This window comes from Miniopterus schreibersii (assembly GCF_964146895.1).
Source record: "Miniopterus schreibersii genome assembly, chromosome: 10".
NCBI classification, from domain to species: Eukaryota; Metazoa; Chordata; class Mammalia; order Chiroptera; family Miniopteridae; genus Miniopterus; species Miniopterus schreibersii.
Window position 1 is genome coordinate 20257031 of NC_138110.1, and position 18667 is coordinate 20275697.

Consider the following 18667-nt stretch of genomic DNA (forward strand, 5'->3'; position numbering starts at 1 on the left):
TTAAGTAAAATCCTAAATGATATGCCTCCCCACACTCCAAAGCTGTTGAGGCTGAAGATGCAAATATTATCGGAGGTGCCAGCAGGCAGTTACTAATGGATGGCCCTGGAGAAGAGCCAGCTGACAGCGTGGACTTGCATAGGACTAGCCATGCTGCAGCATTGTCATAGATCCACGTAGTGAGAGAAGGCTTCATGGAGAAGGTGGAACATGGGGTTGGCCTAAAGCAGAGGTTCTGGATCTTGGCTCTGCTTTAGGATTACTGGGAAGTGTTTAAAGACCACACCCCAGAACAATTAAATTGGAGCTTCTAGGAGGAGACACATGGATCAGTCTTTTTGGAGTGATTCCCAGGTGATTCCAATGTGTAGCCAAGACTGAGAATCGTGTTTTTAAAGGATGGGTAGGATTTGGAAACGGAAAGCATGTCCCAGGCAGGTTTTATTAATTTACAGGGTTATTTAATTAATGCAACTCTGAGATCCATCCTTACGCCAACCTCTGGCTCTGATTCTCTCTCACTTTATCTCAGGACACAAGGAAGTCTCACCTGGAATCAGGTAGAAACTTGGGCCCCACAGCAAGACCTTGGTTCAATGGTTCAATTTTTGTTTATTAACGGGTGGTATGGGGTGAAGGGTACACTTTTTGAGCAAGCTGGGTGGGGAGAGATTGTGAGTGAAATTCTCTGCTACTCAAGCAGAGCCTGTGAACCGTAATCAACGACCTAGTTCTTCCCGGAAATGTTCAGGCCAAGTGCAGCTTGGCCACCAAGCAGCTCCGAGGCTTTGGGCAGGTCCTGCCCCCTCTCTGAGCCTCAGTTTTCTCATTTGTAAAATGAGATAGTTGGACATTGACCTCTTTGAAAGATCAGGGAATGATGAAATATTGAAAATGATAGAAATGGCAAAAATAAAACTAGCAGTTGGGAAAAGTGGCCAGAAGAGGGCACAAGATGCTTCGGATAAACTAGACTGTGGCTCCAGCCATCCTCTGGAAAGGGATCCTGCAGCCGATTACCTGAGAGCAAATGAGAATGAGGAGCCCGGTTATGGGAGGACTGGAGGCTGAGAGTTAATGTAGTGGGCATGTGCGGGCTGTGGGCATGCAGACTGTTACGGCTGCATTTACGCCGACCCATGCCATCTAATTTTTCTCCTCCCCAATAGACTTGTCATTGCAGTTACTTACACAACAGCCCTTGGCCTTGTGAACAGCTTCTGTGGACAGAGATTTTGGAGGCTCTGGGAAAGCATATAAACTCCACCCCTCTTCTTCTCCTCCCAGGAAAGAATCCAGTCCTTTTGCAGCAGAGTCGGAAGGCCCAGTAGGAACCAAAGCCTTTCATTCCATTTAGGATTAAAGTCAAGCTTTCAATGAAACCCTTTTAAAGTAAAGGGAACACAGGACTTACAGTCGCACTGAGTTGTAAAGAACTAAGAGCAAACCTTTCCAGGGAGCAAGCTTTGAGATGGGGGTTTTGTTCTCTGAGGTTACCATACAACATTGGTTACAACAGCTCTAAATTTGCTTTGGTGTCATGAGCCAGGGGTATGGAGGGCAGCCACCAGGGCACAACCCCTGACACCCTGCGGGGGTACATCCTACCCTCCCACCCAGGGGTAGAATCTGCACCATCCTTGATAGTGATGATCCAGCCTCTGTTTGACTCCTCCAGGAACAACAAGCTCCCTTCTCATGGGATGCCTGCTCCTCCCTTGACCAGTTTTTCTTATTAGAATTTGTATTTTCTCTCATGGTTGTCCAATGTCTATCACCCTGAAACTTCCTCCCCGTGGTCTGGGTCTGGCTTCCATTCAGCAGAACCAGCCTAATCTCTCTTTCACATGACAGATTTTCAAATACTTTAAAAAACAGTTATGACATTCCTGTCTCCCTTGTTGGGTACCTCAGCCCTCACCATTCCTCAGTCCGAACGTCCTGAGTAGGGCTGCTCTGAGGCTCAGACAAGATCACAGGAATAAAACACTTGGCAAGTTTCCTTGGCACCAAGTAAGTTTTTTTAAAAAAAAATATCTTTATTGATTTCAGAGAGAGGAAAGGAGAAAGAGAGAGAGAGAGAGAGAGAGAGAGACAGAAACATCAATGATGAGAGAGTCATTGATCGGTTGCCTCCTGCACGCCCCTGACTGGGGATAGCGCCCGCAACCCCAGGCATGTGCCCTGACCGGGAATCGAACCCCATCGCCTGGATCCTAGGTCGATGCTCAACTGTTGAGCCACGCGCAGCCGGGCCCAAGTAAGTTTTAAAATGTTTTTTATTATTATTCAAAGGAGGAAAACAGCGTATTTGATTGTGGGATTAGAAATTCACAAAGTTCTGGCCAGGACTAGTATTCTCCGTAGGGATGAGGTTCAGTTTAACCAGCATGAATTCAGCTTTTCATTGGCACCAGGTCCGATGGAAGCCAGAAAGTTGGAACTGAGTTGGGGGTGGGGAGAAAGGATGGGAGTGAATGAGTTTCAGGTTGGCCAGAGGCCCCAGTGGGATTGCTAGCACTGACCGTCTGGCAGGTGCAAAGGTGGGTCCGAATTAAGGTTAGAATTGGATTTGTGGTAAGCGGTGAAAGAGGGGGTGTGTATGAGGAGAAAGACGAGGTCTGGGAAATGGGCCACCGTTTTATTCAGGAACCGGGAGCAGAAAGCAGAGCTGGAAAGGGACTTGGACAAGGTGTGGTTAGAGAGGCTTAGAAAAAGGGAGAAAAGCAGAGGAAGTGGTTTAATGTCGGGGGAGAGGGCAATTTCAATAGGGTGGGGTTGAGAGAAACCGCCAAGGAAGGAATTAAAGCAGGGGCTCTTAACCTTGGCTGTCATCAGAACCACTTCACAGCTCTTAAGAATCCCTTTGCCCAGGCAGCATCCCAGACAGACTTTCTGGGAGTGGGAGCCAGGCATCTGTTTTAGTAAAAGTGATTCCCACATGTAGAAAGTGTTGAGAGCCAGCGAATTATGGAGGGCCTGGGCGTGAGTGAGACCAACCAGCTGGTGCAAGCTATTACTTCAAAAAGTTTAGCAGGAACGGAGAACTGCATTTGGTCACTGCATTTGTCCACCCTAGAAATACAATCCTTTAAAATTATAGGGGAGCTTAAAAAATTCAGATGCTCAGGTCCACTCTTGGCCAGTATATCAGAATTCCTGAAGGTGGAGGGCTTCCTTAGGGCCGTTAAAGCTCCCCAGGTGAATGAAATGGGGATCCTGCGCTCCAGGTGGGAAAGTCTTAAATAGGGTGAGTATAAAAATCCTTCCAGGGTGCGGGGCTCCAGAACAACTGCTCCTGCTGGTGCAGATGGGTCCTCTGGCTGAGAACCACCTTCGGAGGCTGTCCCTCATTCAGGTACAAATGCCACCTTCAGAGAGCCAGGGCCACCTCTCCTACATCTCCTGCTCTTTCTCCACGGACTCCTGCCAATTATCTTCCCTTCTGGCTGAAATGTCTGCTTTTTGCTGAAGTAGAAGAGGGAGTGAAGCTGCCATAGGCAGCCAGGTGCCACTGGCAGAGGAGACAAACTAAATGAGGTAGGGAGCGGGAGAGAGACTGAGAGCTGTTTGGGGAGAGGAGAGAAAATGTGCGACTTTCCAGAAAAGCAAACACTCCTCTGAGCGGGGTTGGGGGCCTAGTTGAAAGCTGCGGGGGGGGGGGGGGCAGGACGACGGCGAACAAAGTGGAAGGGGTACACAGTCCCCACCTTTCTGATCAGGATTTCAGCGCAGGGAGTTCAGCTTGGCGGAGACCACCTCTGGCATAGTGAAGCCACCTTAACAACAATCTAGTTAACTGAATCTTAATAATGCAAACACTGGCCGCAGCTCCGTCAAGGCCAGAGGGGGGTGCATGGCGCCTTTCAGCTGTACACACCTCCCTTTCTATTCCTCTTTGCCCCTCTCCGGTTACTTCTCTCCCTTTTCGCGTCTGCACCGCGTCCCCGCCCAGCCCCCCAGGCACAGCCGGCGCGCACCCGGAGAGGGGGCTGCAGGTGCGGCACCGGCGCGCACCTGTCCCGCGTACGCCCCGCTTCCAGCAGGGGGCGGCCGGCGCCCGCCCTCCCCTCCCCGCCCCGCCCCGGGCCCGGAGGACCCCGCGGAGACCCCGCGCGGGAGGGCGCGTCCAGCGCGGCCCCGCAGGGCGCCCCGGCGGCGGCAGCGCTCCGGCCCCGGCCGCGGCCCGGACGCGCGCCCGCCTCCGCCCTCCCGCGCTCGCACCGCCTCCAATACCTGAGCGGGGCGCGGCGCGGCGCGGCGCTGCCTCCTCCCCCGCGCGAGCAACTCCGGCCCGGCCGCCGCGACGCTGTCGCCCGGGAGTAAAGGTCGCGCGGGCCGGGAGAGAGCGGCGGCAGGTGGAGGAGAGGCGCGGGGAGCTCCAAACTCTCGGCAGCCCGGGAAGATGGCGCCAGGCGGGCGGGCCGCGGACTGAGCGCCGCGGGGCAGCGAGTGGCGCGGACCCGCCTCCGCCGGGGCACGGACGAGGGCCGTCCGCGGGGCACGGCGCCCCGCGCTCGGCCCGGCCCGCGGGGTCATGTCGGTCAGCGAGCTCTACAGCCAGGTGAGTGCGGGCCGCGCGCCCCGGCCGGGCGGGCACAGGTGCGGGCGGCGCGCCCCTGCCCACCGCTGCCCTCGGGAGCCTTCTCCCGCCGCAACGGGGGTCGGGGGGTGGCCGGAGACCTCTCTCAGCCGCCGCCTCGCCGTCTCCTCGGCGCCCTTAACTTCGGGTGGCGGAGAAAGTTTGCTGCTCCGTGAGCGCCCCGCACTGACCGGCCGCGGCTCTGTCCCTGGCCGGGACTGTCGCCCCCTCCCCGACGCCAGGCCGTCGCTTGCCGCGCCCGGGCTCCGCTCCGGCGGAGTTCCCCGAACCGTGGGGGCGCCCCCGCCAGCTCCGAGCTGGGAGCGGGGCAGCCCCCCTCGGTGTCGTCGGTCTCGGTCAGGACCCCACCCCAGGTGCTCTGCAGTGGGAGCTCCCAAGGGCGACCTCTTAGGTTTTCTAAGGCTCCCTTTCTTCCCACATACCAATGAGGGGGATCTCTGAACTTGGAGGGGTGCCTCCAGTTCGGGGTGGAGAGAGAAGGGGTCCCAAGCTGGTGTCAGAGGCCGGCGGCTGGGGGCGGGGTGTTGCTGAGCCCTGGGGAGAGCTCGGGGCGCTCCAAGGATCTGGAGCTGTGGGGAGCGCGTCCCTAATTCTCCAGGGAGCGCACCCTGGGGCGGCGCCTCGGGGTGGGCATCTGGAGGGCTTCAGCCAGGGCGGGGAGGGGGTCAGAGTAACGCTGAGCCGGAGCTGGAGGGGGGGTTCCAGGAGGCCTGGATGCCTGCAGGGTGGGGGGACGTGCCGGGCTCCATCCGTGGTGGGGAGCAGGTGTGGCGGGGCGGACACGCCCCTCTCCCCAGCAGTGCCTGGGGTTGAAGTTAGGGACCAGCCGCAGCCTCCCCGAGAGCCCGCCGCGCAGCAGCCGGGGCCCCTCGGGCCCCATTGGACTTCACCTTGGCGCTGGGGGCATGCACTGAAAGGCTCCTGCCCCCACTCTTAAATAAGTTTCGGATGTCCGGGCGCCTCGCCTGCTCAGTGGCGGGACACGTCTGACTGTGTCTTACGCGCACGTCTCGGTGCAGAGAGAGGGTGGGGGTGGGGTGGGGCGGGGGCGATTCCCAGGATCCCGGCCTGGCCGCCAGGTCTAGGCGCCGAGGACGAGCCATTTCCGCGCCTCCACCTGGCGGGTTCTTGCAGCTGCGCTGCGCGGGGGCGAGACCTCCTGCTGGGTGGGCTGGCTTCTCTCTCGGCGCACTTTCTAATTCCTCCTTCCTGGAGGTGGACAAGGCCGGACTGGGATGGCACGAGGTGACCACAGAGCGTGTAACCTGTGTGGGGTGGGGTCGCAGCAGCCTCGGACACCCGCCCCCCCCAACAGTGACCACTATGGGAGGGAGCTTCTGGGGGAGGGGGGCGTGTGGGGTTCCAGCCAGGGGCTGAAATCTCTGGCACTTCTGGCCGTGGAAAAGCACCCACCCCCTTGCCTGTGGGAGGAGCTCTCAGAGCTCAGGCTTTCAGTTCTTTCCTTGAGGCCCGATATCAGGAACTTGGACTGGAAGCTGGAAACTCGGGATGCAGGGGGAGATCTGCCCTGGAGTGTAAAGCGCTGAGCTTTGTTACCCCGAAGTGCACGAAAGTACCACCTGTACTCTCAAGTAATATGAGGGACACAAGGGAATTTACTTGCAGGGTATCATGAAGTCCTTTTATCAGGGAGTAATAAAATAATAATTGCTGCATTATAGGAAGCTAACGAACAGTTGAATAAGCCCTTAGCTTTTGGAGCCTTGATCTTGAAAAATAAGAATATTGGATTGCTTCCTGAGGAAAACACTCAATTTAAGTTTTAGTTAGAAATGAGTATATTGCATGCTGACTTAGGAGTGATGAATTAGTGGGCGTCTGAGCTGAACTTCTGGTGTACTATCGTGGGCTTAAGGAGATGGACAGAACTGTTTCACCAGGAAACGGTCCTGGGAGGACACACCAGACACTTAAAAAAAAAAAAAAAAAAAGTGGCTTCATTTTGTGTGAGGGTTTGACATAACCCAAAAATCGTTATTAGATAATTTCTCCCTAGGGCTCTCAGGGACTGTGCCTTGCTCTGTTAATGGGTTTCTAGTTCTTTCTCAATTTCAGATTTGTAAATCTAAAAATGATTTTGTCCTACGGCCAATGCATTAGCGTCCAGATTGTCTTTTGGGCAGTTGCTTTTCTTCCTGGTAGAGTGAAACACTTAGGCTTTACTGTGGGAAGCAGATGCATTGTTTTCTAACCACTATCATCTCACTTGCTAGGCTGGATTCTCAGGATGCGTATGAATCATAGAGCATACAGAGAAACTGTGCCTGCTGCTCTGATTCACTTTGTTTCTGGGGAGATGGTTTGCTCATTTTAGTGTATTACCAAAATAGCCAGTGTTTCCTTTTATTTTTAACCTGCTTGTAGGCTTTTCTAACATGGTGAACGCTGGATCCAGGCACGTACTTCAGTGTATTATGCATGATGGAAATAATTATCCGTTATATCTACAGCATTTATAAGTGGGATGGAAATTTTAAGGCCCTTTATTGATTATACCTGTTGCGTTAGTGACACAGTTGGAAGATATTATTGGAATGAGACAGATGTTGTTATTGGAATGAAACACTTATTTCAGTGTATAAATTAGCTGTAAGTATAAATAGTTCCAGGTAAAGACTTAATATATTAGCCTATTTCTACTTATCCAAGAAAAGACATTTTCCTTTTCCCTCCCTCCAAGTTGCTATTTTCTTGCTCTTGGCTAATCAGCTGTCTTCAACTGGCAGCTCATGTGTGTTATGAATATATCTTTTGGAGTTGATTTTAGTCATTGGCAAAGGGTACTTCCCATTAACAAAGGCACTCCTGTTTTGGAAGACCCAACACCTTGCCCTTTAGAAATAGCTTTCTTTGTATTGCGTTTTTTTCTGGGTGGGAAAAGAAAATCAGAGTGCATGCCACACACCTTGAGGGTGATGTCCAAGTGAGTCAGCCTCATCCACTCTTGCAGAAAGGTGGAGTTGGCGATGGGGCTTTCAATGCAAGCAGCATGTATGTTGCAAGTGTTAGTACTTTGTTTCCAACCCACAGGAAAAGATAGTATGGGCTAATTTGATTTGTTCAGGTCCCGGGAAGACGCTCAAACATGTGTAAGCATGGTGAGTATGATTTAATTATGATAATTGCAGAAAATAGTCTAATTTTTAAAGTATAAAATACATAACCTCTCCCTCAGGCTGAGTAATACAAATCTTCTCTATAGAAAGGTTATTCTGGATGAAATTGTAAATATTGCTTTTTCAAGTAATATGATTTTCAGCATGACTCTAACCAGCAGAGTGACTGGAAATCACCAGACTCAAACCACTACCTTTAAATAATCCTTTCCTGCTTGGATTTTAATTGATAGGTGCTGTCCGAGCAGTGGATTTTTGGGTGCTGCTGGGAGGTTACTTTACTGGTGGACACTCCCTGTGTATGTCAGGGGTGGCTTTGAGCACAAGGGCCTTTACTAAGGGCTCTGGTTTGGGGTCAGTCCTTTGGAAAGTAGAACTCTTGTGCTTTTGGGCTGGTGGCCTCTAACTGTCCCTTATGTATCAGGTAATGCCAGTCTCTCCTGAGTATCAGTCCTTTCCTATCCCCCTTTCTCAGGTGAGCCTACAAACCCAGTGGGCCCTTCTTGGGCCTGCTGATAACCATCAGAATTTCAAAGTTTGTGTACAAATTGTTACTCAGTTCACAGGGCCTGTTCTCTGCCTGCTTGTTACCTGTATGCACTGAACAAGATTACCTTGCCCCCTTGTTGATAGTTTTTGTTGTGTTACATCTCCCCAGTTAGGCTGAGGGTCTGGAGAGCAGAGGCTGTATTGAACACTTTGGGGAGCCTCCAGTGTGTATAGTGCTCTGCCTTAGTAGGTGCTTATTTGGGAGATTTTCCCCTAGGTGCCCTGAACCCTCCTTCCCCCAAGTCCTGCTGGAACTTCTTATAGCCATTTGCTGACACTAGGTCTCCCTACTTGGGCCTCTTGGAAAAACTTGCTTTTTAGCTGTAAGTTTCTTCTCATTTTCTTTTGTGTTAATGTGTTCCTAATATTGCATTTCATTAGCTGCAGGATAGTCACCCATCAGAAGGCTTTTTGACAGCTCCAGGTCAGGTTGAAATCTAAGTATATTATTGCACTTAATTTTGTTCAACAGAGATGGCATTCTCTTTCTGTCAGAGGACCAAGGCACCTCAGAGTGGTAACTAACTAGACATTCTAAATTCTGGCAAGATTAAAAAAATACTATCATTTTCTGTGGTAAGGTTCAGCTGTAAACTGTATTGTTTATAGAAGTCCAAATACTGCCTTTCCCATGTGATAGTGTATTTATCACCATACATACAGAATTGTCAAGGTAAACCTGTTTGGGTTTGAAGTAGTAGTTGTCCTGTTTTGTAATTCAGCAGGTTCCCAGAAAACACATTAAAAAGCAGCTCATGCCCGGCTGGTGTGGCTCAGTTGGTTGAGTGTTGTCCCATGTACCAGGTCACCAGTTCAAATCCTGGTCAGGGCACATGCCCAGGTTTCAGGCCCGATCCCAGTATGGGGCATGCAGGAGGCAGGTGATCAATGTTTCTTTCTCTCTCCCTCCCCCTTCTTCTCTGTCTCTAAAATCAATAAAAATATATTTTAAAAATAAAACTTTAAAATGGGCTACATTTAAGAAATTTTAAGTGCATGGAACGTGTGCTCTGATACCCTTGTCTCCACAAACACATTTTGCGTTGTCATTGGGCAACAAAACCTAAATATACAAGGTTAACTAACAATATAGCATCACCCATGTGAGAGGAGGGCCACACACTCAGAGTTACAGGCATTGTGGAGCATCGTCGGTCAGGTGGACTGCAGTAGTGGGGCAAGACTTCCTCTAGCGGCAGTGGGATGTGACTGGGCCTTGAAGAATGAATAGGATTTGAATACATGTGGACACTGGGAAGAAGTCACAATCAGGAGACAATAGGAAAGAGGTTAAGTATGGTGACAGGGATGAACTAGACCTTTTGGGGGGGACAGATAGTAACCATAATAATATTTTAAAACTATTTTGAAATAATTTTAGACTTACAGAAAAGTGGCAAAAATAGTACAGAGTTCTCATTGTTTTTTTCCAGACTCCCTTAATTTTAGTACCTCATATAAGCATAATACAATTATTGAAACCAGGAAATTATATTCATGAAATCCTATTAACTTATCTACAAGTCTTACTGGAATTTCACCAGTTTTTCCACTCATGACCTTTTCCTGTGCCAGGGTCCCATCTAGGGTTCCACATTGTGTTTGGCATCATCACGCCCTAGTCTCCTCCAAATGGTGACAGTTCCTCAGGTTTTATCTTTCTTGTCTTGGCCATGGCCCTGTAAGAGGATTGGTAAGTTGTGGCCCTTAATTTGGGTTTGCCTGATGTTTTCTCATGCTTCGACGGAGGTTATAAATTTTTGGTAAGAACACATCAGAAGTAATGTCTTTCTCAGTGCACCATCTCAGGAGACACACGATGTCAATGTTTCATTACTGATGGAGTCACTTGGATGCCTTGGTGAAGGTGATGCCTGTCATTTTTTTATATTGAAGAATGGTATTTAGAAATTAAGATCTGGGTGCTAGGTATGCATATTCTTTTTAGAATCAACAAATGTTTTGTTATATGGGAAAGGCAAGGGGAAGAGTCAGACATGACCTTGAAGTTTCCAACTTGAGGGTGGACAGAAAAAAGTTGGGATGGGGCAAGGATAGTGCTTGATTTTGACATGTTAAGTTTGGGGTGGAAATATCTCATTTACATTTGAAGCTATGAGAATGAGCTTGAAGGAGAAATGTTGGGATCCAGGTTTCTTACAAATAAAATGGCATTTGCTTTTCTCTGATGAGGAAATGCAACTGTCTTAAAGCACAATTTTAATAAAGATCAGATCAGGACCTTGGTATGGGCAGTCCTGGCCTCTGCAGTCATGATCTTGGTTGGACTGTCCTGGGTGTTGTGGTTAAACGCTCTCAGTGCTGACACCTTGGAGCAGATACTTTCTGAGCCTTGCCTTGTTTATCTGAAAAATTGGGATGGGATGGTACCTGCATCATAGAGTTATTGGAGGACTGTGATCTGAGATGCATAAAGTTTTGCCTGGCACAGTGTCTGGCACACTCTATGTGCTTAGCAGTTGCTCATCAGCTAGTTTCCACTTCAGTCCTGGTGCTCGGTGCTGTTCTTTTCTCCTGACCCTCCCCTGCCGTCTTGCAGGGGTATTTGCCGTTGGGGACTTGGTGAGAGAGGGAAGAATTGCTGCAAGTACTTAACTACCCAAACAGTAGACAACTAAGGCATGGGGGAAAAAGGTTCCCACTCCCCCCACCCCCTGGGGAAGGAACAAGAGCAGTTTAAAAGAAGTTTTAAATTTAAGCTGTGCTTTCTGTCTCCTATTATAGCTTTAAAGGAAATTAAAAACCATTTTTCACGATGTGCCCCCTTTTTCTGTTAATACAACTGATTATTGAAACAATTCATATAATGCAGGGAAGGCAAAGGCTCTGTAATCCCCCTCCCAGAAACAGCTACTGTTAACCACTTATGTGTGGTCTCTAGACCTGCTCTGTCCAGTAGGTGGTCACATGTGGCTGTCAAGCACTTGAGATGAGGCTGGCCCCAACAGGCATGAGCTGGACATGTGAAATACCAGACTTCCAAGACAGAATGCAAACATGAATGTAAAGTACCTCATTCATACTTTTTAAATATTGATTAACTGTTGCAGTGATGCCGTCCTGGCTATTTTGGGCTAAAATCTTTCCTTTGATTCACCTGTTTTTAACCTGGCTACTAGAAAATTTAAAATTTCATGTGGTTTGCCTTATTTCTGTTGGTCAGTTCTGCTTTAGACTTATGCAGGATACAACATGTACTTAAAAAATAAATGGAATCATGTTGTAATATTACTCTAGACTTAATCTACTTTGGTTTGTTTTTTCTGTAGCATATAAAGGTAATTTTACCATTTTAATAGCTGTATGATATGGCATTACATGGATGTACCATAATGTTTTTTAACTGTTCCCATTTTGATGGACATTTAATTGGTTCCAAATTAAATTAAGTATCAAAAATACTGTGAAAAATGCTGCAAAGAGTCTGGGAACCTCTTTTCATTATTTCATTAGGAAAAGCCCCTAGAGGTAGAATTGCTGGTATATGCATTTACAGTCTTTGTCAGCGTGACCAGTAGCCTCTAGAAAAGAACCCATCTGTCTCCTCACCCCTCTCACAGACTGGTCATTGTTCCTGTTTTTACACTTATGCTAAACGTTTTATTTTTTATTTAAAATTGATTTTCATTGGATGGTTGAACACCTTTGCATGTGTTTGATGTTTTCATTCGTAGTGTTTTTTTTGTATTTCCTGTATTAAAAAACATTCGTAGCCATTTTTTTGTTTCATTTTTCATTAAATGATTATATTTTTAGAGATAGTCATGGAAACCAGAATGTCCAGGAAAAATATACAAATATATTTTAAATAAGGCACCTTATCATGTATTTCTCCTTCCTTAGTTTGGAGCTTGTACCTCTCTGAGCTCTACAATTGGAAAAACACTGGTCACTATGATGGTGCTGCAATCCTCACAGGTAGTGAGGTAGGATCTCACCCCCAGGTGTCTGGCCAAGGGCCTGGTTGACTTCTCTGCTCTACTACCTTCACGAGGTCCTGTCCCCTGGCATTCCAGTGCTGCTTTAAATGTGCCCTGCCCTAGCTGGGTGGCTCAGTTGGTTGGAGCATCGTCCTGTACACCGAAAACATTGTGGCTTCTATTCCCGGTCAGGGCACATACCTAGGTTGTAGGTTTGATGGGAAGCAACCGATTGATGCTTCTCTCTCACATCAGTGTTTCTATCTTCTCTCTCTCTCTCTTTCTCTCTCTCTCTCTCTCTCTCTCTTTCTCTCTCTCTCTCTCTCTCTCTCTCTCTCTCTCTCTCTCTCCCCCCCTCTCCCTCTCCCCTCCTTCCCCCTCCCTCCTCCTCCTCCCTCCCCCTCACTCCCCACTCTCCCCCTTCCTTTTTCTCTCTTAAAAAAAAAAGTGTCCCAAATGTAGGTAAAACCTGTTTTTGGCTTTCCTGAGGCCATGTAGGACCCCAGAGAGGTTCACATCTTCAAAAAGGGCTAAATGTAATACGAGATGTACATGGAACTCAAGCAGTATACAAATATTTGATTGTAAGTTTATCTATCCTTTCACCCTAGGGCACTGCCTGCTTTCCAGGCTCTTGGCACACTCCATCTGCCCCTGAAAATCCCACAGTGAGGGCATTCTCTTTCCTACCATGCTTGCTGTCGAGTGGACATCTTGTTCCTTTCTAAGCTATGAGCAGAGAACCAGGTATGATATTCCTGGAAGCCCTCGCCCATCGGCCCATTTAGTCAGAGAGGTCTTCACCTTTATGGGTGTGCCCTGCTCACTGCCTGTTGGCCTGGCATGTGTCTGATGGAAAATGAGCTCACCATCCTTGCTCAGGTTGTCAGCATGGCTACCGTCCAAGTAGGGGGCATCTTAGATTGGGCATAAGGAGGAGCTCTTTGAGTTGTCTGGATCCTGGCATAGATGAGCACTGGTAATATCTTGCTAATTTGCTGTGGCAGTGATCAAGTTTATTTATCCGAGCACCAAGTAAATGGCCCATAATGTTCCTCTTAACATTTATTCACTGGCTTATAAATCATTACCCTTCTTGGAGCAATTCAAGTAGTGACATGGACCCAGTAGGCTTTTCTCTCCTTTTCTGAAGAGGCTCATCATGAAAAGTTACTGATTTTCCCCAGAGAGCTCTTGCCATTATAAAATTCAAATGCATTGTGACATGAAGTCCTAAAATTAATGAGAAAATCTAGATGCCTCTGTATGGAATTCAAAGACTCAGTTTATAATCTCTTCTGCACTAAGAAATTCGGGTCCCCTGGCTTAGAGACCAGCCTTTGTAAGAAAAAGGCTCTGGACACTGGAATGCCAGTTTCACTCGTACTGTGACCTGGATATTGTGCATCTCTGGGGAAGGATGAAAAGGTAAAATATTTGAACTGGAAAATTGTACTATATCCAACTATCAACTTTGTGTGCCCTGGTCATTCACTTTAGACTCTGGTTTAACTTATTTTTGCTGGCTGCCTGTCCAGACCCCAGTGCAGTCCCACCAATGATATGATGCATGCTCAGAACCTACTGCCTGACTATATGATGCCAGTGTCATTTAAGGTGCTTTGGAGGACGGTACATACAGAATGATACTATTTTTATGAATTTCCAAAATCAGCAAAATAAACAGTATTGCCTAAGGCTTTATACGTGAGAAAAGTATGAAGGAAAAACCAGGGAATAGCGAAAAGGAAACTAGAATAGTAGCTCCTGGAGGGGGTGAGAGGGGCAGGAGTGGAAACGGTGCTGTTGGCAGTCTGCTAGCGCCCATGGTGTGTGCACAGGCATTCATTTTATTACTGTGCTTCATCAGTTACTTAAATTTCCAAAAAAGGTGCTGCTGCTGAAAATAGGATGAGCTACAAGGCCAAATTTTAAAAAGCTTTTGAGACTTTCTGATTCTCCGTTTTCCTTTTTATGCGTGTGCAATCGATGGTTGAGCGTCTGTATTTGCAAAACTGCTCTTAGGAATCTTATGCTCCTACCCTTCCCAGTTCCCAAGGCAGTTTTGCATACTGTAGAAACTCAGTGAATGCCACTCAATTGGTTGAAAGTGCACCTGTGCTCTTCTGTTTCCGGGCCGTGGCACTTCAAGGAAAGGCGTTTTTTCCATCAAGGAGCTACCTTTACTATAATGTTACCTTTGCCTGTCCTTTTGGCTTAGAGTACCCGGTGGAAGGCCCATCTGTTCCCTCTGGCACTAGCCTAAATCTGTGGGATGTGGAGCCCCTGTCAGGAGATAATTAAATGTTTTTCTTTCTTATTTCTGTACCCAAAGGGTTAGCACAAGGTTTGAATGTGGGATAACAGCAAGGTATCATTTGTGGATGTGAAAGCTACTGTAACTACCTTCTCTTTGAATATCCTAAATTTACACATAATTTTGAGTACACATATGTATATTCTGCACTTACCTTCCTAAGGTTATCATTTATGTTAGAAGCGTAAGCTCCTGCCCTAACCAGTTTGGTTCAGTCGTTAGAGTGTCAGCCTGCGGACTGAAGGGTCCCAGGTTCGATTCTGGCCAAGGGCACGCACCTCGGTGGCACGCTCGCCCCAGTTGGGGCATGTGCGGGAGGCAGCCAGTCGATGTGTCTCTTTCACATCGATCTCTCTCTCTCTCTCTCTCTCTCCCTCTCTCTCTTTCTCCTTCCCCCTTCCACACTCTCTGAAAAAGCAATGGAAAAAATATCTTCTGGTGAGGATTATAAAAAAAAAAAGAAAAAAAGCATAAGCTCATTTAATTTTTCCCCAGTTAACTCACAAGATGTTATCATTATCAGCCATCTCATCAGGGCTCATGGATATTCGAGTGATTAGGTGGCAGCAAATGTGGATCTGTATCTTTCCCGTGAGATCAAACAAAGCAGGTGGGTTTCAAAAGAGACAACAATGAATCTGGGAAGAGAAAATAGATTTGTCCTCTCTCCCGCAGGGATGATAGTAATACTCCTCATCGTTTTCATCTTCAGATTCAGACCCTCTTTTATATTAATGACTCAGCCAACGAATGTGCAGGCACCTTCTCCCTGCACAGCCCATACCCGAGGCAGGGAGGAAGGGCCCATCTCTGCGGGGCAGTCTCTTGACCTTGAGGTCTTCCAGTTCAGTGGTCCATTTGTTGTATGAAAGAGCATTAAGGAGGTATTAGTACCTTAAAAGGAGATAAATGGCTTCATCTCATCTCATCAGATTTAATCATATTCTCAATTTGCCCCGTACTCACTAATGAGTGCTAATGTTCATTTGTAGAATAAGGAAAATGAATGTCTCTTCAGCCGGAAACTGTGTTTTTCTATCAAAGTGCTTGCTCTTTTTAATTGTCATGTTACTGGGCATGTGTGTGTGTAACTGTGTAACAAGCTGTGTGCACCAAAATGATGGGAATGCCCTTAAAATGTGATTAATTTTATAATGAGCATAACAGATCCTGTCCATCTGAATGTATGCTTTTCCCTTCAGGACGGCCTCTTTGGCGCTGGGTGAGGATATTGGAGTCTATCAGTACCTCTTCTGAAACTAGCTTCAAATCTGATGGTGTGTTCCTTGTTTCCTTTGTACAGTGGCAGGAACTATGCCTGGAATGTAGGTTCTTTCCTGGAAATAGCCAAAAGTTATTCAAAGAACTAAGCCGGCTGAGGATGGTAGGGATTCATGGACACATTTCTATTACAGACTAAGTGTTACTTCCAGGTACTGATCCCAGTTTTGTGGATCCTCCGTCTGTCATCCTCGGGGCGTTATCGCCAGGCTCCGAGTGCTCTCCGTGATCAATTAGTGTAGCCCTTTCGGGCTGTTGGGAACATACTCATCTGAATGTAGCAGTTCTGGTCTGTTTGCTTAAAGGCTCACAGAATTTTATAGTTAACACTGATTTACAGTCCCACTTAATTATATTAATACACACATATATTTGTCTCACTATATATGGGTATATAATTAAATTGCCTCAATGTTGTGACTAGTATAGAGCATTAATAAGTACCTATTGGTGGAGTAATCAGATGGAGAGCTTATTCCACCTGACTTCCTGAAGTGCTCTTTTGAAAGCAGGTGGAAGGATGCTCTTTGTATGTTCTTTCCTCCTGTAATGTTAGCCATTGAATAGAAGATGAGACAAGGTGAAATAACTTTATTCACGGTAGTCAAAAGTTGTAGAAGCTACCCAGTATCCTTCATGCATGAATGGGTAGCAAGATGTGGGCTATCCTTGCATTGGGCTGTTATTTAGCCTTAAAAAGAAAGAAATTCTGACACATGCTACATCACGGATGAACCTTGAGGACATTATGCTCAGTGAAAATAAACCAAAGGACAAATATTGTGTGATTTCACTTACGTGAGGTCTCTAGAGGAGTCAAATTCATAGAAACAGAAAGGAGAAGGGTGGTTGTGGGGACTGTCGTTTAATGGGTAGAGTTTTAGATTTGCAGGATGAAAAGTTCTGGAGATGAATGGTGGTGGTTGCACAACACTGTGAATGTGCTTAATGTCCCTGAACTCTGACCCTTAAAAATGGTTAAGATGGTAAATTTTATATTGTGCGTTGATAACACAGTTAAAAACCAACTCAATTCTGGGGGAAATGGGCCAAGGAGAATACAGAGGTTAAAAGCATAACCGTTAGACTGGATAGACCTGGGTTGTGAGTGCTGGTTTCCCCTTTGGTCAGCCATGTGACCTTAGGTAACCGCTTAACCTGTAGGCTTCGGTTATCTGCAGAATAGGGATAAGAAGCTTAGTATAACCCTTGGGCTTGCTGATGAGATAAAAGGAGAACTTGTGAGCTGTACTGTTGCTGCTAATCTTGTTGCTGGGAGAAGGTCTTGTCCTTGGGGAAGCCACTGGCCAGTCTAGGGCAGCGTGGGGGTGAGAGCCTGAAGGGCTGGGAAAAGTGCTCCGGGTGCTGATTCAGCGGCTGCAGCTTCTGTATGTGGGCGGCAGCCTTGGATTGGCTCTTCTACCTAGCAAAGCACCAGCATTCACGGAGAAGCTCCAGGGATATGCATGTGCTTTTCCTTTTTGAGGGGAGGAAAGGAACAAAAACCATATTCACCTATCATCCCAAATCGTCATCCTTAGAGCTTCAGACCTAACTGTCCTGTAGCTTACAATTGTGGGGCTACCCCCACTTTGTAATGAGAAGAGCATCCCACCTTGACACTACTAATGGCTGCCCATGTCTATCTTTAGCCCCTCCTGGCACTTGGTGTACTTGGCTATTTTGGTTGCAAGGGCATTTCAACATGTGGGCTCTATTCTAAGGATGCTCTCTCAGGAACCAGGCTTGGCTGGTCTGAACAATCTTTCTTAGCGGGCCAGCACAGTACTAGGGGACCAGAAAGATGCTCACAGCCTCTGAGACTTTAGGGACCAGGTTATCCTTTCAACAGCAGAGATGCATTTCTTCCCATGCTGATGGCCACCAACGTGATGCAGTTACTCTTGGCTCTGCTGTTTCCTGCCTTCTCACCAAGCCTTTCTATATCTCCAGTTCCAGTTTAGATAGACTGCATTCTCCATTGTTCCTGTGATTTCTCCATTGTTCCAGGAACAATGAGAAAAGCTCTAAAGCTTTGGTAGAGGGGCAGCCTCTTGATTGGCTGCTCCTGGGCATATACACCTGGTCCAGGTGGCTTTGCCACCTGGCCTCAAGGAACTTCCCAAGATGACTCCTTCCCTGAGAACTGTGCGTTTTCCTCAACAGAGGCTGTGGATGTTGCAGGCACGAGAGCCATGGTTTTCCCACATTGGGGTACATCAGAATGATCCAAGAGCTAGTGAAAATGTAGATGCTGCATTTCACCTGTTGAGTGGGATTTGGGAGGCTTTTGCTGGACCTGGTTTCACTTCTTTGCTAGATCCTGGTTATTTATGGTACTTGCATCCCTCTGCCTGAGTTTCTAATCTGTTTTTTAACTATTATCAATTCCTGCCTTGGATTCTGGTGATGGTTTGTTACCATGTCTAACTTGCTCTCACACCCTAAAAACGATGCTGGGATATGGGCCTTAATATCTCCTATTACACCTAACCCAATAATAACCTTTTTCTCCTTGGCTTTGTCCATCTGCTCTGCTGAAAGTGTTCTAGGTCCTCTTGTTTTTCTCTAGTTGCTTCTTCCACTTCCTCCCTCCCCCCACATTCCTTAACCTTCTGTAATCCAGCCTTAGTAAAGGCTCTAGGGATCGCCCACTGTTTAATATCCCTGCATCTGGCTGGCAGTGTGAAACCAAACCCCACTCAGCGAGCCGCAGGGGTTACACAACACTCAGCCACGTAGAGTTCTTATTGAATGGGACAGATGCTGAAGGTATCAGTCTGAACTGTGCTCACTTCGCAATGTGAACCATCTCAGAAATCAGAAACTGCCTAAGTGC

At 47.5% G+C, this 18667-nt stretch overlaps 1 protein-coding gene across 3 annotated transcripts in view; it reads left to right on the forward strand.

Moving 5' to 3' along the window:
• Positions 1-4439: 4439 nt before the first annotated feature.
• Positions 4440-18667, forward strand: part of MYO5B (myosin VB) — a 286130-nt gene continuing 271902 nt past the window's right edge. For 2 of the 3 annotated variants that reach the window (XM_081149482.1, XM_081149484.1), the window contains exon 1: positions 4451-4564. In XM_081149482.1, the coding sequence (XP_081005608.1) occupies positions 4538-4564 (27 nt within the window). In that variant the 5' untranslated portion in view covers positions 4451-4537. Of the gene's footprint in view, positions 4565-18667 lie in introns of all 3 variants that reach the window. The other variant, XM_081149483.1, reaches the window with a different exon arrangement.